The sequence below is a fragment of the Penicillium samsonianum genome, assembly GCF_028829775.1.
Source record: "Penicillium samsonianum strain IBT 33392 chromosome Unknown utg000005l_segment0_segment0, whole genome shotgun sequence".
Taxonomy (NCBI): Eukaryota; Fungi; Ascomycota; class Eurotiomycetes; order Eurotiales; family Aspergillaceae; genus Penicillium; species Penicillium samsonianum.
The window spans coordinates 398867-425362 of NW_026643263.1; the positions used below are offsets into that span (position 1 = coordinate 398867).

A 26496-nucleotide genomic window follows, 5' to 3' on the forward strand; every position below is an offset into this window, starting at 1 on the left:
ACATCATGAGGTCCTGGTTCTCATTCTCCCTTTTGGCCCTGACTACGATTGTCGGAGTCATCAATGCCAATGCCGAATATACCGGAACGGATTGCAACCCCCTCAACAAGACATGCAGTGCGGATCCCGCCCTCGGAACCGAGCACACATGGCTGTTCAACTCAACTCTTGACACCGAGCTCTGGGACATGAAAACCGGAACTCTGGACTACACATCTGAAGGAGCCGACTTCAGCATCAAAACCGAAAACGCGTCAACTCTCCTAGTGTCCAACTTCTACATTTTCTTCGGTGTGATGGAAGCGCACGTCAAGATGGCCAAGGGAGCCGGCATCATCAGCAGTGTTATTCTACAATCTGACGACCTGGACGAGATCGACTGGGAGTGGGTTGGGTATAACACGAGCGGAGTGCAATCTGATTTCTTTGGCAAGGGGAATACAACCACGAGTGATCGTGGCGGATATCATGCGGTTGCAAATGCAGATACCGAGTTCCACAACTACACCTCGTACTGGGATAAAGACCGTCTGGAATGGTGGATTGATGGCGACTTGGTGCGGACAGTGAACTATTCCGAGCCGTTGACTGTGTATGGCAAAAACTACCCCCAGACACCTTGTCAGGTCAAGATTAGCAATTGGCCGGTTGGAGTCAAGGGACAGTCGCAAGGCAATCTCGACTGGGGTGGTGGTTTGGTTGACTGGTCCAGTGTCCCGTTCACTATGACTGTATCAAAGATCCGTGTTCAGGATTTTTCCAGTGGAAAGGAGTACAAGTACAACGGAAATACGGGCACCCGTGAGAGTATTGAGGTGGTCAGGTGAGTTTTATTTTGGATCCAGAATTCAGCGATTTTGAGACTAACTTCAAATCGCAGTGGAAACTCAACCGCCGTAACACAAATCAACAAGGCACCAGCCAAGACACTATCCCAGAAATGGGATGATCTTGGCCAGGGGGCTCATATCGGTGTGTACTGCGGTGCAGGTGTTGCTGGTGCTCTTATCCTTGGCGCATTTATATTTTATTGTTTGAAGCAACGCCGGAGCGGCCGTCTACAACGCGCCTTGAACGATGGTGAATACAATGCAGAGCTCACGACGTTGGAGCAGTCAAAGTTGAGATGGAGGCAAAGTGAATTGCGTAGCAAAGGCAGCTACCAGCCGGTTCCTTAACCAGCTTCATTTGTGGATAATGTTTCGGTCATATTTATTAATTTAATGTCTCACATTCTTGTATATCCCGTGTAATGAGTTCGAAGCAGGACTTTATCGTCAATAACCGCAGTGTATCATACTATTTTACCTTGGGCGTTTTCTCTATACAATTGAGGGTATTGATTTCTATTCAAAGTATGAACAAAGAATGGCTTGGATATCAGGCACAACATACATATGCATGGATAGGGGGACTTCTGGACTATGAGAAAGTACCTAAACCACTGGGCACTTTCATCTTCCTACATAGAACATGGAAGAACCTTGGAATACTCGGCCGCTTGTGCGGCCTTGTGACGTCCTTTTTTATAGATATTTCCCACTTATTGGTGTTGTAACTAGAATATACGCGGTGAAAATGGATTAATTGGTGTTCAATACTACAGATGCTAAAAGGTTGCTGTTCGCCATTCAAAGATTTGATATTTCTTGAAGCATTTTTGAGCTACTATTCGATAGGGATAAGGACGTGTAGATCATATGGCGTACTTCTCGTGTTGCAGTTCCTAGGACAGGCAGAGAAATGCAATATCGGAATTCCACATTTGTGATCCACGCAGGATATGATATCCTCTCAAATGCTCGGGTGCAAACAGAAGTGAAATCAGCCAGATAATTGAGTCAGCAATGCATATCAGTCCATGATCAAACGAAATACTGGTAATTTGTAACCCCAGACCAGACTGAATCCACTTGCAACTCCACATCAACCTTTCATACCAATCCCATTAGATATTGTGGGATGTATGGGCATGGTTCTGGTGGTTGAGTTATCAAAAGAGATATGTCTGCTTCGGATAGTGAAGTGGGGGCGATGATCATGCCTCGAGTCAATTCGAAACAACGTCGGCGACCACTGGGGAGGACGGGATTTGATTGTCCCAGCAGATGGCGGTGGGGGGTGTTTGTGCTTCAAATACGGAAGTAGAGATGAAAGACAATGCAACCGGAAGGACAACCGGAAAGTGTGACATGTCGGCTCAGGTCTGGGCACATTTGTGAAGTAGAGATTCAAGCTTTGTGACTTCTTCAAAAGTCAAGAAATCCATGAGGCCGTGTCGAGCCTTTCACGCCCCCATCGCTTCATCATCTGAGAGATGACTCGGTGCGCTGCTCACACCTGAGCTGTCACTGTCCGTCGCCTCTGAAGCCCGGGCACGAACCTGCACACCCCAGTCTTGGATGCTGGGGGCACCCCCCTCAATGACGACAGGGTGTTCCTCGGCATGTTTTCCCAGGACAGTTCCAGCGTAACGGGATTCCTCGCCCGTCTTACTGTGTTTCTTCTTCAATGCGGTCAGGTAATCCTCCTTTTCAACAGCGTCAGGGTCCACCATGTCACCCTCGCTGGGCACAAAGCCGGCAACACGTCGGATTTCACGGTGGGCAGGGCCAGTGATCCAGCCAAGGAAGGCATCAAGACCACGCATATCTTCTTCTCCCTGCCATTCCTCTTCCCATTCGCGTAATTGTGGTCGTATGGCTCCTGCGTCCTGCAGAGCTTGGTAGATGTCTTCGAGGTCCGGAACTGGGTCGTATGGGTGTGCATTTGCGGCATGCTCGGCGGCAGATGAGGCGAGGATGATCAGATACCGCCCAGTCAGGTCCTGGATAGACTCTAAGACTGAGGGGCGTGTCGAGTGGAAGCCTTGAGCACGGAGGATTTGGATGATCGGAGGGCGGAGGAGAGCGTTGTGAAGGTTTGGGCCTGACATTATGGACAGGCAACAGCAGGACAAGCAACAGCAGAGGATTTTGTTGGGATGAAAACAAGGGCGATTAACATATCCTCGGTGAAGAGAGGTAGAGCAAGATGAGGGAAATGTGAAAGAAAAAAAACGTAAAGGAGTGTTGAAGAGAGCGGGTGTTTGGGCGGATCCAAGGCGGAGAATATGCCGAAAGCTAGGTTGATTCGTCAAGCCGTTGGGACGCCCAGACTTCAGCCGCCAGATTCTCCATGTCCTGATGACTTATGATAAAGTCAGTTTCGTTTGGCCCTTTAGGCCTCAGGTGGATTTGTTCAAATGGCAGTTTCATACTGCCTTGGATCTTTTCGGTCTTGGGTGCTGGGTCTTTCGTTATTTCAATTTTCTGAACCTGGACTGGACCCCGGGCACCACTCCTCCATTGCCGAATTAAAATCCTTCCGCGCTCACATATATTGATAGTGAGCACAATGTTCACCTGCCCATGACACTGGTTTAACCAGAACTCCACATCTTGTATCAGCTTCCACCCGGGCTCTGACCACGCGACTTCAACTGCGATGGTCGGCCATTTTCGATTAAGCCCTGGATGGGCCGGCGTCCAGGAGCAGTCTGCTTTCTTCTTCTTGTTCAAGCTACCTCTGAAGATATTCGTAGCTGTACTAACGAGGGGACGATTTGGATCAAAGGGTCCTCTCCACGTAAGGAATATTTGGGTGAAAGCAGCAGTTGCTGTTGCATGTGGTCCAGACTCCATTATTTTAACGAGAAGAAGTTTAATAGAAGGATCGTAGAACTCCCATGATTTTCGAAGCTCTCTCTCTTCGGAATTCTCAAAACAATCAAGGAAGGCACGCTCGTCAATAGTGAAAAAAACATATGGGAATGAATCCATGTTCTTTTCGTATTGCTCTTGTTTCTGATCTAATATCTGGAGACAATCCTGTATTCCCTTAAACTCGTATTTTGCGATAGAAGGAAGAACGTCTTTATAAGACATGATGCTGGTGACCAAGTTGGACGAAATTTTAGTGTAAAAGATGGCCAAACCATAAGAAATATATATTCTACCTATATATATATAGAAAATGTAGGCCTAAGTTCTCTAAGTGGCAATGACAAAATAAGATCATCATCTACCTAGGTAGCTCATCTCCTTACCTAGTGGTCCACAGGCACAACCAGCCCTGTATTAAGAAGATAAGCTAAATGATGATCTTATTTCGTCATTTTTGCCATTACATTTTTTATATATATATATATATATATAGGTAGATGCATATTTTTTATATACTAGTTTATCACCGGCATCATGTCCCCTTCTATCGCAAAATACGAGTTTAAGGGAATACAGGATTGTCTCCAGATTTTAGATCAGAAACATGAGCAATTTGAAAAGAATATGGATCCATTCCCATATGTTATTTTTACTATTGATAAGCGTTCCTTCCTCGATTGTTTTGAGAATACCGAAGAGACAAAGCTCAGAAACTCATGGGAGAGATATGATCCTTCTATCAATGAACTTCTTATCAAAATGCCGACCAGCCAGATTCATGAAGCAGCAGTTACTAGTTTCAGGTTCATATTCGAATCATGGAACACAACCTGTGACTCCAATTTTCCTCTTGACGAGACGGGTTCAACGATATTCAGAGGTAGTTCGGGGGTCAGTAAATCTGCAGATTGCTCTTGGACTCCAACACATTCAGTCTCAGGCCTAGATCGGGGAATGCCCACTATAGCAGTGGAGGTGGCCTGGTCGGAGCCACCAGGGAAGATAGTGGAAGACGTCAAGTTCTGGCTCACTCAATCTTCGGATAAAGTCAATGTTGTACTAACAATAAGAGTACACAAACGCGGTAGGATTTCTATCCAACAATGGAAGATGGATAGTCGTCAAAGGCCCTACCCAACACAGAAGATTGAGATCACCCCAGAGCCAGCACCAAATTGCAAGCAGGTGGAAGGGAGATTGAGCCTCCCTTTTGAACAAATACACCTGAGAGCCAAACGGAAGGGCGAAACTGACTTCATGATGAGTCAGCGTGATATGGTGAAGCTGGCCAATCGAGTCTGGCGTGCCCAGTCCCTGTCTCATCGTCCCTAAGACCGCCCAAACACCCGCACCTCCCATCCTGTCTTATCTCTTAGTCTTCTCGCACTCGCTACCTCTCAGGTACCTCTCATATTGGCATCATGCCTTTAAAGATCAAATTCTCAAGGAGGCCAGACCCCCCGCCAGCAGAAGAACCAGCGCCCGTACCTGCACCCGTGCCTGCGCCTGCACCCCCAGCCGAAACTCCTCAACCCCCGCGCAAAATCACGCTTAAGATCGCACGAAAATCACAACCCGACTCGAATGAAGAGAAACCAAAGAAGAAGAAATCGACAAAGAAGCGACCGGCCGAAAGTGTCGCGCTGCCCGAGCTCGAGCCCGAGCCCGAACCCGAGACGAGCCAACAAGGCCCCAAGCGAATAAAGCTGATCCCATCCAAGAAGCCTACCTTACAGTCGATCCGCATCAAAAACAAGGGAATCGTCCCCAACCGACCGGTGGGCGTTGGATATGACTCCGAAGCGTCGGACACCGAAAATGATCCTGCCATCGAAGAACAATTCATCTTACGAATGCTCCCAGGAGAGGACTGCGATATTGTGAGGAAAGCAATCACCGAAAGGACATTTAAGGGTGACATCGGGATCAAAGCCCTCACACGTGAGGGCCGGCGCTCCATCTTGAATGTTCGGGGCCGCCAATATGCGGCAGCGCTAGTGGATCTACCCTGCATCATCGAGGGTATGAAGAGTTGGGACCGACGAGGCTGGTACAAGTCGGCAGATATCTGTCAAATGCTCTTGGTGTTGGGACGCGTCAACAGTGACCAAGAAGCTTTGGAATACCCACTCCCCCCGGGCGTTGACTCCCCCGACGAAAAGACACTCCAATATGCACACGGCGTCGCACCACCCCTCCGCTGGGTTCGCAAGCGACGATTCCGCGACCGCGTTAGCACCCGCACAATCGAACAGGTTGAAAAGGCCGTGGAAGAACTCATGGCCCAGGACGAGACTTCGATTTTCCCTCCCAAGTTCGAGTTGGTGGACAGCACATCCCTGAATCGCGTCGAGGGCTTGGTGCAATCGGGACAATACGAAGATGAATACGACGACGAGCAGGATGCATACGGTGAAGCGGAAGAAGAGATGATGGACGACTTCGAGGACGCCCTTGCTGCCGAGATGGAAGCCGCATTGGCTGCCGGCGATGATGAGGCACCGGGTCCAGGACCAGGGCAGGTAAACACTCCGTCCATGCCTTTCACACCAGCCGGAGGACCGACCGAACGCGGTGACACCTCTGCCGATGAGAGCAATATATCCGACGAGGACGAGGAAGATGAGCTGGATGACGATCAAATCGAGCAGCAACAACAGCTCCAGCAACAGCGCGAGGAAGTCGCCGAGCTCGAAGCTCTTATCAGCACTGAGACCGCACAGTGGGAGAAGGTACAGAATCATATTCTGCGCAACAAGATGGGCCGACGTATCCAGGAACTGAAGAAGGACCTGCAACTGAAAAAGGTCTCTATGGGCATGCCAGCCGGGGACGATATCTGAGCTTCCATCCTCTTCACATCCTATGTTCCATGTTGGAATTTTTCGGCGTTACCGTTTCAATAATCATACCCAGTTTGTCTGACCGAGTGCGAGTCCGGTCTCTTTATGTTGATACAAGCAGCGCTTAGCTAGCTCGAAATACTTAATGAAAGTTATGTCCAAATCTCCCAAGGACCACATAGATCACGCCGCTTTCAACACCATCCCAAGATCAAATCCAAATCATTGCCGGGATAAGTACATTATCTATTTACCCACTACCGGATGACCAGTAGCCTGTTTAACCGTCCCCTCCACATCCAACCTCTCATCCCGCTCCACCGTACGTCGTCTAACAGCCTCCCTCTCAGCAACATCCCCCTCCGGCTCAGCCGGACTCCTCCCAACCCTATCACCAAGCATCCGATCATGCTCAACCCTCTTCGCCCCCAAATTCGCCGCCAAATCATCCGCTTCCCCGAAACCAGGATGCCCAGGCCCACCCGCGCTCCCAACAGGACCAGCATGAGCACCAGCCTGCGCACGCTGCATCCCCATCCCCTTACGCTGAACCGTATCCGCGATATACCCCTCAGCGGGCTGCTGCTCCACTCCGTATTCTAGGTCGACGTCGGGTGCATTGTGCAGTTCTTGTTCGTGTTCTTGGAGCTGTGCGCTCAGGCGAGCTCGTTCTTCGTCGCTTGAGGGTCGGGACTCTGCTGTCCGTTTAATTGCCCCGATTGTGTCGCCGTGGTGTCGGCCCGGTTCGGTGGTTGCTCGTTGCTCTTGTGGCGTGTGGGAGACGGGATTCGAGGACTGGGCGTAGGTGGCTTCTTTTGGGGGCTGGGAAGGTTGGTCTTGGGTTTGTGAGCGGGTTTGCATGGTGATTGAGGTGATGATCTAGATTTATATTTTAATAGGGGAGAATATGTTCAAGGAGTTTGAAGAGTGTAACTGAACGGCTGAAGAAAGTGACAGCTATGTACCCACTTGTGACGTCAGGGTCTCGACCAATGAGAGTAGAGTTGAAGTACAACAATGTTATGGGTTGGAATCCCTACTGTGCATAATGTTACCTTTTAGATAAGAGTACATACTTTGTAGTGAATAATATCCTCTCAGTACTTAGCCACGTACAGAGTCCCTACTAAATAAATGCGACCCATCAAGGCTACTAAAGCGTCCACTTTCCCAGTCAACAACGCCATGGTCCGCACAGATCGTCGTATTGACCCAAACTGTCGGGACTCCCAAACTCTCCCAAACTCTCCCAAACAACATCCCATCCCGTCTATCCCCGTCCAAGTGGCGCTACCAACTGATTGTAGACTAACTCGAACTGTAATCCCACAAATCAAATAGACCAGGGCCCGGGTATGTCACCCAACCCCCTAACCCAGTTGGACGAAGTCCGAGTCATTAGGGGAACCTTGTTCGACTCCACACACGGGCAGCTTCTCCCCACTCGCTTACTCGCGATGTTCTTCTCCCTATTTTTCACACAGGCAGAACAGAACAACCCATATATACTCTATGGCTAAACAACTCTACTATTTGCCTCGCGGCTCGCGGATCCTGGTGACTGGCGCTAATGGCTTCATTGGGAGTAATGTTGTCCACAGTCTGCTTGAACTGGGGTTCAAGGTTCGCGGGACTGTCCGCTCACCCAAACCATGGCTCGATGAGATGTTCCGGGGCAAGTTCGGGCGGGACTCGTATGAGTCTGTTATTCTTGCTAACTTTGAGAATGTGGATACGCTTGTTGAAGTTATGGATGGTGTATCCGGGGTTGCGCATGTGGTATGTTTTGGCCTGTTTGCCAGTGGAAATGGGATTTGAGGACGAGCATATGTGCTAACGAGAGGTTGGGATGTGTAGGCATCAGATGTCAGCTTCAGCTCGAATCCGGAAGAAGTTGTGCCGTGGGTGTTGAGAGCTATTCATAATTTGCTGGATGCTGCATCGAGACATCGTGATATTCAGCGGGTTGTCATGACCTCTTCTGCGATCACGGCGTTGGTTCCGGAGCCGAATAAGGAGGGTATTGTTGTTCGTGAGGGTGGGAGACCAGTTGCCAGAGAAGAGAATGAAAGGATGTATTGGCTAATCCTGTATCTAGATTCCTGGAATGACGAGGCTATCAAGCAAGCCTATAATCCGGATGTTCCAGAGCAAATGAAGGGTTTGTTCAGCTATGCTGCCTCCAAGACCGAGGGAGAGAAGGCAGCATGGCGATGGATGGAGAAGAACAAGCCAGACTTCCAATTCAATACCGTGTTGCCAGATTTTACCGTGAGTTCTTTCTATGCTGGGGTGGCAGACCATTCGAATCTGATGATATTGACTCCAATAGCTCGGGAGAATCCTACACGAAGAGATCCCCGGCTCGACAATGGGCTGGGTCTCTGGCCTAGCCAAGGGGGATAGACGTATTTTCGAGACATTTGTGCCGCGTAAGTTGACACGCTGTGGGATTGATATTTCACTATAGCTGATGTACAAGAAACAGAATACTTCTGCGATGTCATCGACATTGCACGTCTCCACGTAGCAGCCCTCCTCGACCCAAATACGGTCTCTCGGCGACTCTTCGGGTTCGCTACTCCCGTGAACCTCACTGATATGATCTCGGTCGTTCGAAAGCTCCGACCTAATAATACTTTGATTCCTGACCCTCCTGTTGACGAGGGACGTGATCTCAGTGAAGTTATCCCCGCCAAGGACGCAGAAAGGCTCCTGCGGGAATTCTGTGGGCGGAAAGGGTGGACTTCGTTGGAGGACAGCATTGCCCAAGGACTTGAGGTGTCTCGAAAGTCGTTGTCTTCGTTGTAGCGTTTCACCTTTCAGCTGACAGAGTCCATTAATCTCCCAAGTACATATGCACGAATAAGAAATGGCGTTGTTTTTCAAGCTCCTGCGAAACAGGTGACATTCTCTCATTTCGCAGTCTCCGAGTCCTTTCCACGAACTGCTGCCTTCTTGCTGGATTTCTTCACCGTAGGTGTTGAACCTTTATTTTGGGGTCTTTTTGAGCACCTTGACCGCGTGCAATACGCCTCACTGTTGACCTCGAAAGTCCCCCATCTACACTGGCCGCAATAGCAGCCCAACTGGGCCGATCATCTTTCCTCGCCAAGCGCGCAATGTATCGTGTAGTCTGGTCGCTCAACTCAGAAGGACGGCCTGATCTAGGCTTTGAGGTCATATCTTTGCGTTCTTGAAAGCGCGTTTTTGTGCAGTAAACAGTGGATCGCGCGACGCGTAGATCTTTTGCAATTTTGATGGCTGAATCGCCATTTTCAAGGGCTTTGACAATTGCTGCACGTGTGGTTGCAGATAACTCGGGGCTTGGAGCTGGCTTTGTGGCTTTTGTTGATTGAGCCATGGCTGGTGAAGTATCGTTGATTGTTGGAAAGATACAGGTTGGGGCCTTGAGATTTGCCGAGGGAATATTGATTGGCCAAAAATAAGTCACTCACCATCTTCGTACCATCATTTTAGGACAGTTTTCGGCAGCTTTGAAATTTGCAGACTTCACAGTTCGAAGATATCTTGCTACTACTGTACTATGGGAATGTTAAGTTACTGTGGCAAATTGACCACTGCTCTTCCCGTAATACCATCCTTCCTCAGCTTCTCTAACAAAGTCGGCACAGCCGAGAAATCAAAGACTTCGATCGATGGCACTATCTTCCCAGCAGCTGCCGCGTGCAGTAAGTCGGTCAACTGATCTTCAGTGCCCACAGACGACCCTATAAAGGTGAGACCTATCGTTCCGAGGGTTAGTATATGATTTTGGACAATTAGACCTCATCCAACAGTCGTCTTACCTCTCGCTGTGCAGAGCGTAGCCGAAAGAGGAATGTCCAAGTCATTCGGCGGCAAGCCAACATTGACAACAAAACCCATGTTTCGCACCAAGTTAGGTGCCATCTTCAATGCTTCCTTGGTCCCCGGCACAACGATTGTCGCATGCGCGCCCTCTCCAGTGACCTCACGCACTCGAGCAATGACATCTTCAGTCTTGTAATCGAAGAAAACCTCCGCTCCAGATTCCAAACTCAGCGCTCTCTTATCATCCCCACTATCAACAGCAATAACACGCAAGCCTTTCATCCTTGCGGCAATTTGCACACCAATATGGCCCAAACCCCCTCCAGACCCCGAAATAACAACAAAGTCCCCAGCCTGCAGCTCCTTATCAAGTTTCGACAAAGCCCCAACCATGGTAAGTCCAGCGCACAGCAAAGGTGCCGCAACTTCATCAGCCACACCCTCCGGGATCAGGGTTAGGAACCGTGCATCGGCGATAACATACTGCTGCAATGTTCCGGGGACATGACGACTTGTATTGAGCTGTTGCGCACAATGGTTCGGAAATCCCCGTTTGCAGACTGAGCATTCATTGCATGCATTGTAGAGCCATTTGATGCCGACGCGTTCGCCGACAAGGGATTCCGAGACTTCAGGGCCTGCTTTCACTACGGTTCCGACGCCTTCGTGGCCGATGATGGAGTTGTATGCGCCCCAGGCTAAAACGGCGCGGAGTTCTGAGCGGCTTTTTTTGGTGGGATTGAGTTAGTTTTTGGTGGGTTGAATTCATTTTCATGTAAGAGCTTACCATAGACCGGTGCATGTTAATTTAACGAGAACTTCATTTCGTCCGGGACTTGCGACAGGTATGTCGTTCTGAAGAGCAATTGTTGCATTTTCTCCGGGGTTTTGCACCACGGCGGCTTGTTGTAGAGTGGGTGTGGAATTTGCCATTGATGCGAGTAGTCTCAGATGACGTTGTTTATGTTACGGGGCGTTCAATCGGATGTCGTCAATATTCCCTATGGTCTGTTACACATTAACCCCGCCTTTTGCTTCTCCGATAGGAAGCACCGATGTTGAAGCCGGGTTTGGATGCAATTTGATCGAGCAGAGAACGATGTTCGGTTTGCCGAGGTAATTGATTCTCTTCGGTCAAGATATCGGCAAGTAGGTGACTGCTACTCCGTGATATTATTCCCATTGCTAGCGACATTTATATAGCTATCTAAGGATTATTCTTTTAGTTATGACACGGAGAAAGAATTTCCGGGAAAAAAAGGCATCTAAAAAGAACATCCAAAAAAGACATCGTAGGGTGATTTTATATATAACTAACGTGCCTAATATTATCTTAAGCCAAATAACTAAATCAGATCACTAAAGTCTTCGGGCACATATTCCTGTTTCTCTTCCCTTCCCTTTTGATCTTTCCAAAGACGCACTACTAAACAATCACCCGGACATTCGACAATTCTCGAATCGGCTATCTGTGCCTAGCTTTTACTCCCAAACCTATGTCCAGTCACTTTGGCAAGTTTACTGGCTTCCCATCCAGCACGTACGGGGTAGAGTGCCCCAGGGAAACTAAAGCCTTGGAGACTTGAACCCAGTCCTCCTGGTCCTTGACCGCTATCAGCCACTCAGGATCCGCCATAATCTTCTTGATGGTTTCCACATCGGGAAGTGTGTACTCGATGAAACAGTCGAAGTCAGCGAAATCCCAGCTCGGTCGGATCTGTCCAATTTCCTGCTGTAATGCGTCATTCATAGAAGGAGGTGTCACGAACTATATATCAGTAATCAGTCACAGTTGCACCTTAAAGTGGGGGCAATAACTACTTACGAGCGAGTATCCAAGGACCCCGTATTTAGTGAAGACGGGCATGGCAAGAGGTAGGTGCTCCTCGACCATCCACTTGATGAATGCCTCATGGGAGTGTTGTTCCTGGCGGTGGTGCGTAATTGTGAATTTTACAGGTCGGTTCTCTGGGACTTCACCCATCTTGATGGTCTTGCGTAGATAATAAGATGATGTCTGAAAAAAAGAAAAAAGAAGTTTGCCAACAATATATTGCTATGTGTGGCTTGCCGGTGGTACCCGGGGGCTCTCGGGAAGGCCTCATGCGGCAGCCAGACTTATCAGAGGTAATCCACAGATCCATGGTTTGGGAGCAAGTTTAATGCTTATGTAGGGTCGTGCTCAATGTTACTTAAAAAAGCAGCAAGGGATGAGCACCAAAACAGAAAGGGAAACTCATACCTCAGTCAAATAGAACATCTTCCCTATTCTAAGCTTATCCATACTCCACATGTAATACCTCTACAAGTGCCCACCTAAAGATTCGTGCAATTCCCATGATGCTTTTGATCATTTAAGATGGTCTCGTTTACGTCTTCAACATTTCAACCCCGATTTTATTACCCATAATAACATCCCTGCAGCAACTCAAAGTCGTCCGACACATCGTCATCTCCGGACCTTCAGGTGCCGGCAAAGGCACGCTGATCCAAAAGCTTTTAGACACCCCAATATATTTGGCCTCACCGTATCACGTACGACACGGAAGCCGCGACCAGGGGAAGTCAATGCCATCGATTACTTCTCTGACTCCCCCGCTGACTTCTCCTCCCTTCTCTCCCAAGGTGCTCTCGTGGAACACGCATGTTTTAGTGGCAAACACTACGGCACGAGCAAACAAACCATCAATGAGCAGGCCAGCAAAGGATTAGTTGTAGTGCTCGATATTGAGATACAGTGTGTTAAGCAGATGAAGGCAAATCCTAGCATAGATACGCGGTATGTTTTTATCAAACCACCGAGCTTTGGAGCTCTTGACGCGCGTCTTAGTGGCCGGGGTACTGAGAACGAAGAGGAGATTCAGCAGAGGCTCGCACGGGCTAAAGTCGAACTTGAATATGCCGACTCTTAGAGCAATGATAAGATCATTGTCAATGACAATGTGGAAAGGGCGTACCAGGAGCTTGATGGGTTTGTATTTGGGCTAGCATAACCTTTCTTTTTTTTTCTCAAAAATTAATCTTCAATCATACATTCCATTTCTTTTTATACTAGCTCGTACAATTTTTTTTAGCGCTGTTTACTACCTGTAACAGAAAAGGTGGGGTGGCGATCCGGGGAGATCAAGGTGTAAAGTGTAAACGTCTCCCAAGAGAAGCGTGAACTCCGAACTCCGGTACATTACCTCCAGCTCCTTGAACACAGACTGAAAATCTTCCGAGATAATCAAATATCACGAGCAATACTTTTTCCTCAATCAATTTGAATGGCTTCGTAGTCACGTGATGACATCATTGCAAGCATGTGATGCCGCCGCCGAGGTCTGATTAGTATTCAAGTCCCGAGGGAGAGCCGATCATATTTGAACAAGGTATCGTGTTTCCTCAACTTTCTTACTCCAAACATTCCCATCATGACGACTCTTTTCACCTTACCGATCAGCTCTACCGGAGGCTCGATCACCTGCACAAACCCTAGCACAGCGAAAGAGCATGAGACCATCTACGTGCTCACCTTTGTTTCACCCCCGGACAACCGACTGACACCCACTTTTATTGATGCTCTGCTGCTCGCCCTGGACATTGTCGAGCACCGCTACCCCAAGGGCGTCGTAGTCACTACTAGTGGAATTGCAAAGTTCTACAGCAATGGGCTCGATCTCGATATTCTCATGAAAACCGAAGGGTTCCTTGAGAAATGGCTGTGGAGATTGTTCCGACGCCTTTTGACGTATGTTTTGTTTGCACATCCTCAGTTTGAGAATCCAGTCTAGTCATGCATAATTTTCCAACAAGATAAAATACTGACATCCGCTCTAGATACCCCATGCCAACCGTGTGTCTACTGAATGGACATGCTTTTGCTGGCGGCTTCATGTTGGCCATGTACCATGATTACCGAATCATGAACCCGGACCGTGGTTTCCTCTGTGTCAACGAGCTGGAATTTGGCGTCCCGCTTCAGACACCCATGATGTCTATCTTCCGCGAGAAGCTGACGCCAGTCACTTTCAAAAGTGTGGTTCTAGAAGCTCATCGCTTTGGTGGACGCAGTGCCCTCCAGGCTGGTATCGTTGATGCTGTTGGTGGAGCCGAGGAAACGCTTGCGCTGATCCAGACCCGCAAGCTCCAGACTAAAGCCGCCACGGGTATCTACGGTACCATGAAAGAGGAGATGTACTCTCAGGTCTTGACCGGCTTGGATAATCATGCTGGAAACTTGCAGTGGCGCGAGAAAGTTGAAGATAAGAACCAAGCTGTTCAGCAAAGAGGGTTGGAGGCTGTACAAGAGTTTGAGAAGAATGGGAAAGCGAAGCTTTGAGTGGGTGGAATCTAGGGTTCCTGGATTATGTTGATATTATACTGGCGTGTGTACATAAACCTATCCTCGGTTCAAGCATTTAGACCAATGACTCGGCCTATTGTGTCGGTCCATGTATCTGAATTAAAGTAGGACTACTCTGGATTTTTAGTTTGATTTGAACCACGCTTGGGGCTCATAATTTGTATTGGTGGTACTTGACCAACATGAAATTACTAGCAAAAACACGTACTCAGGCTCATCCTGCAGCCTTCACGTTATAATGACTTATGGCTCAAACTATGACTGTCAAATACATATGCACATGGGTATTGCTATTCATCTCACAGCAAATCCTGCCGGAAACACGACAGCACATATTTTTCAACCATAGTCGCTTCACGATACCCTGAGACTTCGATCAGCGAGCCTTAAATCTGGTCTTAATTTTGCCCCACTAATGAATCACAAATCGAGTCACCCCTTGTGAAATTGCTCCAAGAGCTTCAGTTTGAGGTCAATCTATTCTGGACGAAGAATGAAGCCACCGAGCTCCGCCGCAAAACAGATGAAGAGGACCGAGAATACAAAGCGAAGCTGGCGGTTTGGCTGGATGAAAAAGCTCGAGAGCGAGGGATGAAGGCAACCGACAAAAGCTCTGACCGTGTGAGCAAAGAGTTGTCGGCCTTGGGACTAGACTTGGGGGAACAATACCAGGGACTTGAACGTTCAGCTCGCGAGGTTGGCTTGTCGGCTATGATGCTGCAATATTAGAAGCTCTTCACGCCGTGGGTTGCTAATAAAGCTGATAGACAAGGAACTCTGTTTTTTGTGATTTTAACTAGGAGAACTTCTAAAATGCCTATGGATAAATCACCTTAACTACAGCCCATAGAAAATTCAAAATCAATCGGAAAGAGAACTGATCGTAGTTTCCTTCCAAGGTTGTATTCAAGTCTTGGGCCCGCTTCCCGTTAGTATAGTGACTAGTAGATATAGCCATCGCTCCTTCTATACCTTCTATATGAGAGAAATTACTTGATATTATGCGATTGACACAGCCAGCACCATCATATGGTACCTTTTAGACTTCTCTCACTTTTTTATCACATCTCTGTCCTTCACGATTGACTTTTCAAAGGTTTCAGATCGTACAAACAATTGCTTGACATTTTCATTTCTTTCAACTACCGAGCTCATCTTCCAAGAAGTCAATATTGGAAGGAAACGCTTTCAGCCCTGCCAGAATTTGGACCTCTCACTCGGACTGAGTGTCCTTCCATTCCGCACACCCTCCTCACCACCGTTCCTAGTAAGTATTCTTCCTTTCCTCCCTTCCATATTCACCTTCATACATCTTAACCTTCATCCATCGTGGCCTTCATCCATCTGAGCTAACATTATCAAGACATCCCACTACCACTTACGGAAATGGAGGAATCCCACGATCACCCACTCTCCTTCGATGAGATTCTGGCCCTTCAGCACGCTGAGGGCCTTACTGACTACGCTGCCTGGAGACGAGCCATAATCCAGTACAACCAGCAGCGTGGTGAGCACGAAGCTACCACCCCCACTGCTGCCACAACCAGCCCTGAGATCCCCCTCGGCCAGAGCGTCTTGACCTCAAAGACCGCTATTCCACCCGGTGCCCCCAATGCAAGACACTTATTTTCCAGCTCCTCCCTCCCCAATCCTTTACTGACTTGGATAATCTAGGTCCACCTGAACCAGCTTCCCGTTAACGCGGCTGGTGAAAACCATATACTCGCGGCATGCAAGCCCGACGACGCCCACGCCAAGGAACGGGTCAGGGAGAACACCGAGCGCCTTGTAGACTCTGGTATAGCTAACAAACTGTGCAACGACCGCACCTTGGATGCCTCCCTCTTCGAGCGAACCGAAATCTCGGACATCCATGAGACCACCGAAACCAAGCGAAAGCGTGTTCATGAGGCCCATGCGCTCTACTGGGACGCAATGGCAGCAGCCGACAAGGTCATTGGAAAGCATTTCTAGGGGTCATAGACACTGCGGGCTATGTTTACCCACCGCTTCTTTACCAGGGGAGAATGATGGATCATATCTCAGTAAGAACTAAGTAGCCAACCTTTTCGTTTGTCTTGTATTTCGTGGTGGAACCCCCTTTTTGGTATTCTTCAGACACTCCTGTCAATAATATTTCGATTCGAACCCATTCCTGATAAGTTTGTCGAGAGATCCTTAGACAAAGTACAGGCCTATCAATTTGATAAAGTAAGAGGTCCTTACTCGTCCATGGAGGTAGACCCTGCCCAGCCCTCGAGGTGTACAACTTCTTTAACTTAAACTTTTATACATAGTGCCATGTGGGGCGGTAACGCAGATCAACCTTCCAAAGTTGGAGAGACCGCCCCGCACTACAGCTCCCCGGTACATGTCAATGGTCAATGTCCAAGCAACATGACAGGATGTTAGGATCAGACACTTCCAAATCAGGCTGCGTTGTCTTCGAGAACATTCGCGTTTGTGAGTGCAAGGGTCTCGGGCAGCCTCCCTCTATAGTTGTGGAATGTGGCAGATTCCGAGGCCCTTTTCAAAGAAGGCATACACTCTCGATGTTTTGTCCTGATGACTACTCTATTGGCGGGGATTTTGGCTTTTCCGTCAGGGCATGATTACGAAGGTGAGCAAGCTGATATGGCTCTTCGTAATGAACCTAACAAGATTTATTCGTGCATCGCGGAGTCCAGATTAGGTTTGGTGTGGTGGACTCGAATCTATGAGTCAGTACTATGAGGCCTACTGGTTTATTTGTGTAAAAGCACAGAGAAAAGATATTTCTATAGACCTTTCAAAGTCAAAGTCTGATTTCCCACGTTTACTGCAACATCTCGCTGCATCGTTGCATACTACCTATTTCCCGCATATGATTATTTCTCCACCCACCTCCATTGCGAATATCTATAACTCTTCCACAACACTTCCTGGCACATCCAATAATGGCCTCAAATACCTACCGGGCCATTCGAGCCAAACAAACCCCAAATACAATCACAGTGTACCAAGCCTATTCCCCTGAGATAGCCGAGCCAGCACTCAAAGCCCAAACATTCGTCTCTCCATTTTCACGAGAGAGAATGACATGGATCAAGCCCTCTTTCCTATGGATGGCATACCGATCAGGCTGGGCAAGAAAGTCCCGACAGGAGCGTGTTCTTGCTATAGAGATTACCCAGGAGGGATTCGAATGGGCATTGCGCCATTCCTGTTTGAGTCACTATACGCCTGACGAGGAGACAAGCCCGGAGGAGTGGCGTAAGAAATTGCGTGCCAGTCCAGTGCGCGTTCAGTGGGATCCGGAGCGGGATATTTCAATGCGGTCTTTGAGTTATCGAAGTATTCAGATCGGGTTGAGTGGAGAGGCTGTTGCGAAATATATTGATGAATGGATTGTTTCGGTTACTGATGTGACTGCGACTATGAGGCAGATCGATGGATATCTTAAGATTGGAGATATTCAAGCTGCCAAGGGTTGTTTGCCTGAAGAAACTCGGTTTGTTTTACCTGAAGATTTGCAGGAGCATCTTAGGATGAAATAAGCATGGGTGTTCTCTCTTTCCTCTATCTCTGCTAACCGATTGAAGCCCAGCTCTGTCCTTATAGTACACGATAAGAGTCAAACCTATGTCCTATTTGTACCTGGAGAAAAGCGTCTCTGCTCTAAATCACCTTTTTGAAGCTTGCCTAGGACCTCCGATAGCAAAGCACTCTTGAATAAGCTTGCCTTGACCCTATCTAAAATGTGGTTGGAACTTGGCATGTACATCAAACATGTGTATCAACGACCTAGCACCACGCGTCTATAGATGCTTTAAATTTGTCACCCCTATGTCCTCTACTGTTTCAACCCATCAGCGACTTTGCCCATCTATTTCCCTTCTCTGTCTTTTCTTTCAGCAAGTGCGCAAAACACAGCGCCAACCAACCCAAGCAATCATACGAAATAATCAATGAAACACACAAGTCCAGCTCTGTTCGTAAGGTGTAAAGTACATAACTTCGTAAAAGTCCATAAACCCATAATCATGAAAGCCACTTTGCGGGCTCAAGGCTTTTTCGCCTTGCTGGGGCGACCGAGTCTAGACGGACCCTCCAACTGATCTACCAACGGCCGATACGGCGACGCCAACACATGCTCCGGGGCGCGCGCTCGTCCGGGCTCCCCAGAGCTCGGTCGATGTAATTGCTCCTCATGCATGCGATCAAGCGGTTCTCCAACAACCTGGTACTTGGCCCAGTTGATTGGGGGCATACGGACGATATTCTGCGGAACAGGGATATGGCCAAAATTCGAAGCCGGTGAGCCGTCTGGGTTCGTGCGTTTTGAACTTTCTTCATCCTCTTCGTCATCCCTCGCATCGTCCTCGGAGAACTGGATCACAGCACCATGGTCCTCGGTCTTCAACCGACCTGCTGCCAGCTCGTGCGCAAACCCCTCTGGGTCAGCAGCGGCGGCCTCTTTCATGCGATCCAATGCCTGGATGTCGCGCAAACTTTGCTGCTTCTGCATTTGCAGGATTGAGATGGCGGAACGGAGCGCGATAGCATCTGGATTCTCGCTCTCGGAGATAGGTACAGGGGGCGGTTGGGGCTTGAAGACTGGTGGAGTGGGCGGAGGAGGCGGGGGGTGTGAATAACTAGGATATGTTTGTGGAGGGAGGTGTGATGTTGGAGAGGGAGATGCAGGTGGCGGTACGATTGATGGCTCATTGGAGGGGACTGGCGCGAGATGGGCAAACACGGGTGTCACCGGGGAATAAGGCGGACGAGGTGGAGTTCCCGGCTGATCTGGGGTTGGGGCTTCAGCCCCTTGTTGCTGCATAATGAGATTTGATGGAGTTGAAGAGGATCAAGCACGTCGGGGCTAAGTGGGGGGATAATCGAAGTCTTTCCGGTGATAAGGCGGGATATGCGGGTTATGACGACAGCGGTGCCTGGATTTGCCGCAATCACATGTGCGATGGCTTCGAAGATCAAAACAAAGAATGTGGCTGTTATAAAGGAACTTTTGCTATTTCAGATCCTAAAGATAAAGAAAAGAGAAGCAGGAGCTAGTTTTACATCGGATAGGGATGAGCGTCTCGGCTATGCGCCACTCACCTACGAGGAGAGATCAGGCCTCCTAGAATACAGGTGTTTGAAACGCAATATTGATTGAGATTTAAACTAGATTTAGATAGATTTAAACTAAAAATTTAAGACTTCTATAACAATAGACTAAACCTTAGTGAATTGTGATCTCCATCTTAGAGCTGGACAGGCAACACCAACACAGTTGACCGCCTCATCACGCGCCCTCACCGCCTGGAAAAATCTATGAAACATCAGACCACTCGCTGTTGAAGCTCCCATTCCTCTACAAACCTCAAAAATGAAGCGCAAGACAGACGCAAGGGCCTCCATCGATGGCAATGCCATGCCCCAGTCCAAGAAACGGGCTCTCTCCAGCGAGGAGGCTGCTGCCCGCTTCCGCGACGGCCTATTCGACACCGCGGAGCTGCAGAAGTACACCGGCGAATACGCCAAGTCTTCTCCGTATGTATACACAGAGAAATGGCCCAATGACAAAAGACTAACATTTCTGAATCTCTAGCTACCTCCACGGCGTCATTCACCCTCTGATCGAGCCCACTTTGCTCCGCTCCGTCCGCAATGAGATCGAAACCCAAGTGTCCTTCACCGAGAAGGAAACAGACATCTACAAGATCTTCCAGTCTGGCGATCTCGCCAACCTCGATGGACTGGATGACTCCTCCCTCTCGAAGCTGCCATCAGTACTGAAGCTGCGCGACGCGATGTACTCAGCACGGTTCCGCGAATACCTGTCCTCCGTGACTGGCTCCGGCAAGCTGAGCGGGCAAAAGACTGACATGGCCATCAACGTCTACACCGAGGGCTGCCACCTCCTGTGCCACGACGATGTCATCGGCAGCCGCCGCCTCAGTTACATCCTCTACCTGACCGACCCAGACACACCCTGGCAAGCCGAGTGGGGCGGTGCCCTACGCCTGTTCCCGACAACGACCGAGAAGGACGCCAACGGCGAGGATGTCAAGATTCCTAGCCCGGACTACAGCCTCTCCATCCCTCCCGCCTTCAACCAGCTGAGCTTCTTCACCGTCCAACCGGGCGAGAGCTTCCACGATGTCGAGGAAGTGTACCACCCACGCGAGGGCGAAGACAAGACGAAGAAGCGCGTGCGCATGGCGATCAGCGGCTGGTTCCACATCCCACAAGAAGGCGAAGACGGCTACGAAGAAGGGCTGGAAGAGAAGCTCGCCGAGCGCAGCAGTCTGGCACAGCTACAGGGTCGCGGCGATATCTACGACCTGCCGCAGCCGCAGCCGGTGTCCTGGGAGGAGCCCGAAGTCGAAGGCAAGGGCAAGGGCAAAGTGGAAGAGCAGACCGAGGGCGAGTTCACAGAGAGCGACCTAGCCTTCCTGCTTCAGTACATTGCGCCTTCGTACCTGACTCCCGATATCGCTGAGGAGATGTCAGATGCATTCTCGGCCGAGTCCTCGCTCAGCCTGGAGCATTTCCTGAGTGATAAGTTTGGATCGCGTGTGAGCGCATACATCGAGGATCAGGAGAGACAGGCTCTTCCTGCTTCTGCGGATGAGATCCAGGCGCAGCGCGGGTGGACGGTTGCTCGTCCTCCGCACAAGCATCGGTATTTGTACCAGCATGCTTCTGGCGAGAAGGATACCGATAACCCGATTCAGGAGTTGTTGAACGTGCTGTTCCCGTCACAGCCTTTCCGGAAGTGGCTTGGACTTGTTACTGGTGTGGACCACCTCACGAGCCACAATTTGCTTGCGAGACGGTTCCGTCGCGGGGCGGACTACACTCTTGCTAGTGCGTATGAAGGCGAGGAGCCTCGGCTTGAGTTCTCGCTCTGCCTTACCCCGAGCACGGGGTGGGAGAAACAGGAGGAGGAGGAAGATGATGATGAGGATGAGGATGAGGGTGAAGAAGCCAATGGCTCGTCTGCCAAGGCATCCAAGCCGAAGGAGAAGACAACCGACGACGCTGTGGAAGGTCCTGCTCTAGGCGGGTACGAAATCTACATGGCTGGCGATGAGGATGAAGATGATGATGAGGAGGAGGAAGATGCCGAGAACGCTGACCAAGTCCTGGGTCGGAAGAAGACCAAGGCCGATCCGGCTATCTACCGATCGGCGGGTGCAGATGAGGATGATGGTATTCTGTTCAGCACGCAGGCTGGATGGAACCGGCTCAGCATTGTGTTGCGGGATAGCGGCACTCTCAAGTTCGTCAAGTATGTCAGTGCTGCGGCTAAGGGTGATCGGTGGGATATCACTGGTGAGATTGGGGTCGAGTTTGAGGAGGAGGATGATGAAGATGAAGAAGATGGTAACGAGGACGAGGACAAGGACGAGGACGAAGAGTAAATGATAATCATTATGGCAGCATGACTGCAGTGCATATGTTTCAAAAAAAGATTGTAGATATTATATATGGCGCATATACGACTTGAATTGACTTGATGATATATTACTTACCTCCGAATACCGACCTTGCTTCTAAAGGTTATGTTATGCCCAGAGAGGTCGACATAGGCATGTATACCAGAAACTCTGGGCTGGGATCCCTACAACGTAACAATTAGTAGACGCAACACTAGCTCTTTTAGCCCGACTTTGATAAAAACAAACCCCCTTTCCAAATCCTTTTTTTCTCAACCACTCACGCGATCCTAACAATATCTCATTGATCTGCACTGCATTTTGCACCCATATATTCTAGTCCCAATATGAACTCCCATCGAGAACCGGTGACTGGTCGCTTACCAGAGCCTGGAACATCAGTCCAAAGACAGAAACAAAGCCAGCTTGCATCTTCTGAAGGCCCCGCCTCAGAAAGCAAGCTTATCAAGAAAGCCAAGTGCATGTTCACAGACTCAACGTGGTACGCATGGTATCTGGTGTGTGAAAGCCTATGTTGGCCCGAATATTCAAGTCTCATGGCCTACAAGCTTAACGAATCATATGTGTGCCGCGAGACAAATAAGGATTTGGCCAGTCTCTGCCTCGTCTCGAAAGCTATGAATGATCTGGCGACTTCTTTTTTATATCGTTCTCTCAGCTTCGAGATGTCAGAAGATACTCTGGTAGGGAATGCTGGCGGCCTTTTATATAGGCTGCTAGATACCTCACACGACTCACCGCGGTGTTTTGTTCGAGAAGTTACCATCTCACCCTATCGGAAGTACACTCCACAGTATACTACGAGGGGCCCATGGACGACGGATACAGACAAACAGCCTTTATCGCAGTTGATAGAGTGCCTCCCGAACCTGAGTCAAGTAAGGTATGAATGTTCATATCCATGTTTAGGTAGATTTTCTATGCCTAGAGTGACTAACACCTGTAACAGGCTCGGAGTGCCTTGCGATCTCAGCGACAACTATATGACAAGCATTGAGAAGCATCGTCAAAAGCCGGAACTTCACTTACTCGCAGGGGACGGAGAAAAGCCCTGTCTTCGCTCCCTCCCACGTGTGACCTTGATCAGTGTTGTGTGGGGTACCAAGTCTGACATCAACGGGCAGCATCCTCCACCACAGACTGACAACTTCCTAAATTACATCACTTCTTGTCCCAACCTGAAGTCTTGTTCTTGGGCGGCGAGACACCCGAATGAAACACTAATTGGTCGAACGCCCGACGACTTCGAGGGATCCGGCATTCACAAACCTTTTCCTTTTCTCGAGCATTTGGCCCTTTATCAATACTATATTGGTAGCCAGATGTGGCATGGTTGGCAAGATCGTTTCAATTGGTCAAATCTTTCGTCTCTCGAGATCGGCCAGGGGCTGTTTGCGCCTGAGAATCTTGAGGTCATGACAGACCGTCTAAATAATTTAAAGTGCTTCAGAATCACAGGGAGTGCCGTTCAAAATGAAGAGCTGTGCCGAAGCCTCGAAAGTTTCTTGGTTGCTTTTGACACACTGGTGGATCTGGAAATATTGAACTGCTTCGTTCCACTTCACGCCATTGCTCGGCATACCCGTTTGGTCAACCTCTGTGTTCATATTGGCGACACTTGGAATTGTCTAGACTCTCGCGCTGTATTTGGAAACGCGGACTTGATTTCTTTGGACACACTATGTCCCGAACTCGAAAATCTGGAACTGGATATTGAGCGCGAGACTGAGGCAGAGGATTGGGTATGAGTATCTCCTGGTCTCCTTGAAGAATGATCGACTGATTAGTCTCAGCCTCAAGATGTTCTAGACACTTTGGCCCGTGGCTTTTCACGGCTCAAAACAATAGCGCTCCATTCACGAGTTGGCAATTTGGTGCATGATCCTCTCCCCACCATGTGGGATGAGAGTTGTCATTCCTTTAAGCCCGAATTAACTTACAAGGCGGCAACAGAGATCGGTTCCAATTTCTTTGCCACCCGATATCGAGAATATAACGCAAGCTCCGTGTCCGCGGACATGTCAGAAGGATCTGGAAGACTCCAAAAATTGACATTGAAATCCGGACTAAGCAAACGAATGCCCTTTCAGCTTCCCGAGGGAATGTTACAAAGAGACGCCAAGTTCAATACCTTGACTTTTGACATGTCACCACCCAAGATTATAGGCGAAGAGCCTGAGCTGGTGCATTTGGAAAGGGAGCGCCAGGAGAAAGTGTGCTATAATTGCTTACATTCAACACCGCACCGCGCCTTAGAGCAGATTATATCGATTGCCGAGGATGGTCCACGCTTTGCTTTCAGACGTCGTACTGGCGGAAAGTCAAATTGCAGGGGCCTGTCCGAGCGTGGAGTCGAGCGTCGAGTACCAAGAGTTGGTACTCGTAAGTCAGAGAGGCTTGCACAAAGGCGGGAGATGGAGTCAACAGTGGATTGAAGTATCGGGATCCAGTTTGAGCAGGGTGCCATAAGTTTCAGCTTCGTGAAGCAGGTTGATTGCCGAATCATTTTTATACGTGTATGTACAGGCAGCAAATATTAACGAGAAGTTGGTTGAAAACATATGTACCGGATAATGCCTGCCGAGACCTTTCCCCTTCCATCTTAGTGTTCACCTCTTGCCCCTTTTTGATGGGGAGAATAAAATTGAGCAAGCCCTTTAAAGCCTCAGTCCGTATTAATTCTTCCCCTTACATCTATCTCCCTTGTCAACCCCCGCATCCCGAACCGTTATTCACAATGTCCATTTTGACTGTGTCGAACGAAGTCATACTCCTGATTTGGCAGCAATTGCAATCCCAAAAAGATCTTAACGCGCTGGTACAAATTAACCGCCGCTTTTATTACCTGCTAAAGCACCTGTTGTATCGATGTAACCTTCACCACCCGAACGGGGATGGCATTCTTCAGGCAGCCAAGTTGGGATCAACCCTTGCGGTAGCCCAATTTATCAAAGAGGGATACCGTGTGAGAGACCGACCCATCCATGCAGAACACCCACCAGAACCTGAATTAAGACACTATGCCCCATGTTCATGTCGTTTAGAGCACCCGATATTTTATGCTGCGGAACATGGGCATTCGGCGCTTGTCGAGTTTCTTCTGAACGCGGGCTTGGAACCAGACTTTGAGAACAACCTAGGTGAAACACCTATACATCTAGCGGCGAAAAACGGGTTTCTCTCAGTTATTAAGATCCTCATTAGCGGGTCGACCCTTCCCTTGGATAAGGACAACAGATTTACCTTAGCTCCTATCAAAGAGGCGACATTAAAAGGAAAAACGCAGGTCGTCAATATTTATTGTCTTCTTCTTCATGCCCCGGCGACGATGCTTCGTCATCTCTTCCATTTGCCGCTGTATCCTGTGATACAACCTTAGTATCAATGCTCCTTCGCCATGGGGCAGATATCAACTACAAGTACATTGAACGACATGCTCCTAGGAAACCTATAAATCCACGTGGAGGACCAGGGCACGAATCAACAGCATTATCAGTGGCAGCCGCATACGGCCATTTGACTCTGGTTAACCTTTTACTGGCAAATGGCTCCGACGTCAAAACGGTGTTCGCTGGTGTCTGGATGACTCCTTTATACTTGGCAGTTGAGAAAGGTCACGAAGAGGTTATCAAAGCGTTTTTAGCCCACGGTGCCGATGTCGATGATCGACATTTACGTGAAGCTGTTTCGCAACGTAACAAGAAAGCACTATAAATGCTCCTCGCCACGAGCGAAACCGAGAAATGCAAGTTGAATCTCTTGGGGCTTGCAGCAGAGATCGGCGAAGTGGAGATTTGCCAGGTGCTATTGGATAAAGGGTTTGATGGAGAAAAAGCCGTCTTGGAAGCAATCACACTCGGTCAAGAAGCAGTTGTCACCCTCTTCCTAGCACACGGAATAGATCCGGATTTACCAAACCACCGTGAAAGTGCAATTCGCGAAGCAATTACTTCTCATCAGAGCGGTATCATGGAAATATTGTTCCGCCATGGAGCTCACATATACCCTGAAGATCTTAAATTCGCGAATAATTTTGCCCCCAAGCACATTGCAACGTTAGCAAAAGTGTTCCCCGTGCATTCTACTAGCAAAAGGAATATGTACCCTTTGTATAATGCTTATAATGCCTGGGAGCCCGAGTGTCGAATGTCTGACACTGATTTTGGTTCAACCCAGAGGAGGCTTTGGTGAAAGCAACTGAGTACAGTCGGCAGAAAATTGTGACACCCCTTCTAGAATGAGGACAAATCCGAATTTATCAAGCATCTAAACATGAACGAGCCTTCGCCACTATTACTTTCACCTAAGTTACTATGTATAGTTATGTATATATACATTTAGCTAAA

At 48.9% G+C, this 26496-nt stretch overlaps 17 protein-coding genes across 17 annotated transcripts; 10 read left to right on the forward strand and 7 right to left on the reverse strand.

Annotated features, from left to right (window-relative positions):
* Window positions 1–5: 5 nt before the first annotated feature.
* On the forward strand, window positions 6–1268 carry N7471_009048 (glycoside hydrolase family 16 protein; the record flags this gene model as incomplete). The annotated part of the gene is made up of 2 exons (XM_057281767.1): window positions 6–823; window positions 881–1268. 2 exons carry the CDS (start codon window positions 6–8, stop codon window positions 1176–1178), a joined length of 1116 nt encoding a protein of 371 aa, XP_057132650.1. The 3' UTR covers window positions 1179–1268.
* Window positions 1269–2287: 1019 nt separating this feature from the next.
* On the reverse strand, window positions 2288–2935 carry N7471_009049 (Bromodomain associated domain protein; the record flags this gene model as incomplete). Its single annotated transcript, XM_057281768.1, has 1 exon — window positions 2288–2935. The coding sequence occupies one exon, from the start codon at window positions 2933–2935 to the stop codon at window positions 2288–2290; it is 648 nt and encodes a 215-aa protein (XP_057132651.1).
* A 187-nt stretch (window positions 2936–3122) lies between these two features.
* Window positions 3123–3926, reverse strand: N7471_009050 (uncharacterized protein; the record flags this gene model as incomplete). Its single annotated transcript, XM_057281769.1, has 1 exon — window positions 3123–3926. One exon carries the CDS (start codon window positions 3924–3926, stop codon window positions 3123–3125), a length of 804 nt encoding a protein of 267 aa, XP_057132652.1.
* An 888-nt stretch (window positions 3927–4814) lies between these two features.
* N7471_009051 (uncharacterized protein) lies at window positions 4815–5036 on the forward strand (the record flags this gene model as incomplete). The annotated part of the gene is made up of 1 exon (XM_057281770.1): window positions 4815–5036. One exon carries the CDS (start codon window positions 4815–4817, stop codon window positions 5034–5036), a length of 222 nt encoding a protein of 73 aa, XP_057132653.1.
* Window positions 5037–5125: 89 nt separating this feature from the next.
* Window positions 5126–6547, forward strand: N7471_009052 (transcription initiation factor TFIID subunit 7 family protein; the record flags this gene model as incomplete). The annotated part of the gene is made up of 1 exon (XM_057281771.1): window positions 5126–6547. One exon carries the CDS (start codon window positions 5126–5128, stop codon window positions 6545–6547), a length of 1422 nt encoding a protein of 473 aa, XP_057132654.1.
* A 246-nt stretch (window positions 6548–6793) lies between these two features.
* On the reverse strand, window positions 6794–7408 carry N7471_009053 (uncharacterized protein; the record flags this gene model as incomplete). The annotated part of the gene is made up of 1 exon (XM_057281772.1): window positions 6794–7408. The coding sequence occupies one exon, from the start codon at window positions 7406–7408 to the stop codon at window positions 6794–6796; it is 615 nt and encodes a 204-aa protein (XP_057132655.1).
* A 651-nt stretch (window positions 7409–8059) lies between these two features.
* N7471_009054 (NAD-dependent epimerase/dehydratase) lies at window positions 8060–9358 on the forward strand (the record flags this gene model as incomplete). Its single annotated transcript, XM_057281773.1, has 5 exons — window positions 8060–8326; window positions 8405–8585; window positions 8646–8818; window positions 8880–8979; window positions 9036–9358. The coding sequence occupies 5 exons, from the start codon at window positions 8060–8062 to the stop codon at window positions 9356–9358; spliced, it is 1044 nt and encodes a 347-aa protein (XP_057132656.1).
* A 160-nt stretch (window positions 9359–9518) lies between these two features.
* Window positions 9519–9911, reverse strand: N7471_009055 (uncharacterized protein; the record flags this gene model as incomplete). The annotated part of the gene is made up of 1 exon (XM_057281774.1): window positions 9519–9911. The coding sequence occupies one exon, from the start codon at window positions 9909–9911 to the stop codon at window positions 9519–9521; it is 393 nt and encodes a 130-aa protein (XP_057132657.1).
* A 197-nt stretch (window positions 9912–10108) lies between these two features.
* N7471_009056 (zinc-dependent alcohol dehydrogenase) lies at window positions 10109–11293 on the reverse strand (the record flags this gene model as incomplete). Its single annotated transcript, XM_057281775.1, has 3 exons — window positions 10109–10293; window positions 10357–11084; window positions 11148–11293. The coding sequence occupies 3 exons, from the start codon at window positions 11291–11293 to the stop codon at window positions 10109–10111; spliced, it is 1059 nt and encodes a 352-aa protein (XP_057132658.1).
* A 571-nt stretch (window positions 11294–11864) lies between these two features.
* N7471_009057 (EthD domain-containing protein) lies at window positions 11865–12344 on the reverse strand (the record flags this gene model as incomplete). Its single annotated transcript, XM_057281776.1, has 2 exons — window positions 11865–12128; window positions 12186–12344. The coding sequence occupies 2 exons, from the start codon at window positions 12342–12344 to the stop codon at window positions 11865–11867; spliced, it is 423 nt and encodes a 140-aa protein (XP_057132659.1).
* A 1429-nt stretch (window positions 12345–13773) lies between these two features.
* N7471_009058 (enoyl-CoA hydratase/isomerase family protein) lies at window positions 13774–14681 on the forward strand (the record flags this gene model as incomplete). Its single annotated transcript, XM_057281777.1, has 2 exons — window positions 13774–14090; window positions 14180–14681. The coding sequence occupies 2 exons, from the start codon at window positions 13774–13776 to the stop codon at window positions 14679–14681; spliced, it is 819 nt and encodes a 272-aa protein (XP_057132660.1).
* Window positions 14682–16091: 1410 nt separating this feature from the next.
* Window positions 16092–16679, forward strand: N7471_009059 (uncharacterized protein; the record flags this gene model as incomplete). The annotated part of the gene is made up of 2 exons (XM_057281778.1): window positions 16092–16319; window positions 16380–16679. The coding sequence occupies 2 exons, from the start codon at window positions 16092–16094 to the stop codon at window positions 16677–16679; spliced, it is 528 nt and encodes a 175-aa protein (XP_057132661.1).
* A 962-nt stretch (window positions 16680–17641) lies between these two features.
* On the forward strand, window positions 17642–18241 carry N7471_009060 (DUF4291 domain-containing protein; the record flags this gene model as incomplete). The annotated part of the gene is made up of 1 exon (XM_057281779.1): window positions 17642–18241. The coding sequence occupies one exon, from the start codon at window positions 17642–17644 to the stop codon at window positions 18239–18241; it is 600 nt and encodes a 199-aa protein (XP_057132662.1).
* Window positions 18242–18747: 506 nt separating this feature from the next.
* N7471_009061 (uncharacterized protein) lies at window positions 18748–19524 on the reverse strand (the record flags this gene model as incomplete). Its single annotated transcript, XM_057281780.1, has 1 exon — window positions 18748–19524. The coding sequence occupies one exon, from the start codon at window positions 19522–19524 to the stop codon at window positions 18748–18750; it is 777 nt and encodes a 258-aa protein (XP_057132663.1).
* Window positions 19525–20073: 549 nt separating this feature from the next.
* Window positions 20074–22114, forward strand: N7471_009062 (oxidative DNA demethylase; the record flags this gene model as incomplete). Its single annotated transcript, XM_057281781.1, has 2 exons — window positions 20074–20237; window positions 20296–22114. 2 exons carry the CDS (start codon window positions 20074–20076, stop codon window positions 22112–22114), a joined length of 1983 nt encoding a protein of 660 aa, XP_057132664.1.
* A 362-nt stretch (window positions 22115–22476) lies between these two features.
* On the forward strand, window positions 22477–24585 carry N7471_009063 (uncharacterized protein; the record flags this gene model as incomplete). Its single annotated transcript, XM_057281782.1, has 3 exons — window positions 22477–22631; window positions 23100–23892; window positions 23944–24585. The coding sequence occupies 3 exons, from the start codon at window positions 22477–22479 to the stop codon at window positions 24583–24585; spliced, it is 1590 nt and encodes a 529-aa protein (XP_057132665.1).
* A 949-nt stretch (window positions 24586–25534) lies between these two features.
* Window positions 25535–25864, forward strand: N7471_009064 (ankyrin repeat domain-containing protein; the record flags this gene model as incomplete). Its single annotated transcript, XM_057281783.1, has 1 exon — window positions 25535–25864. One exon carries the CDS (start codon window positions 25535–25537, stop codon window positions 25862–25864), a length of 330 nt encoding a protein of 109 aa, XP_057132666.1.
* Between the last annotated feature and the right edge of the window lie 632 nt (window positions 25865–26496).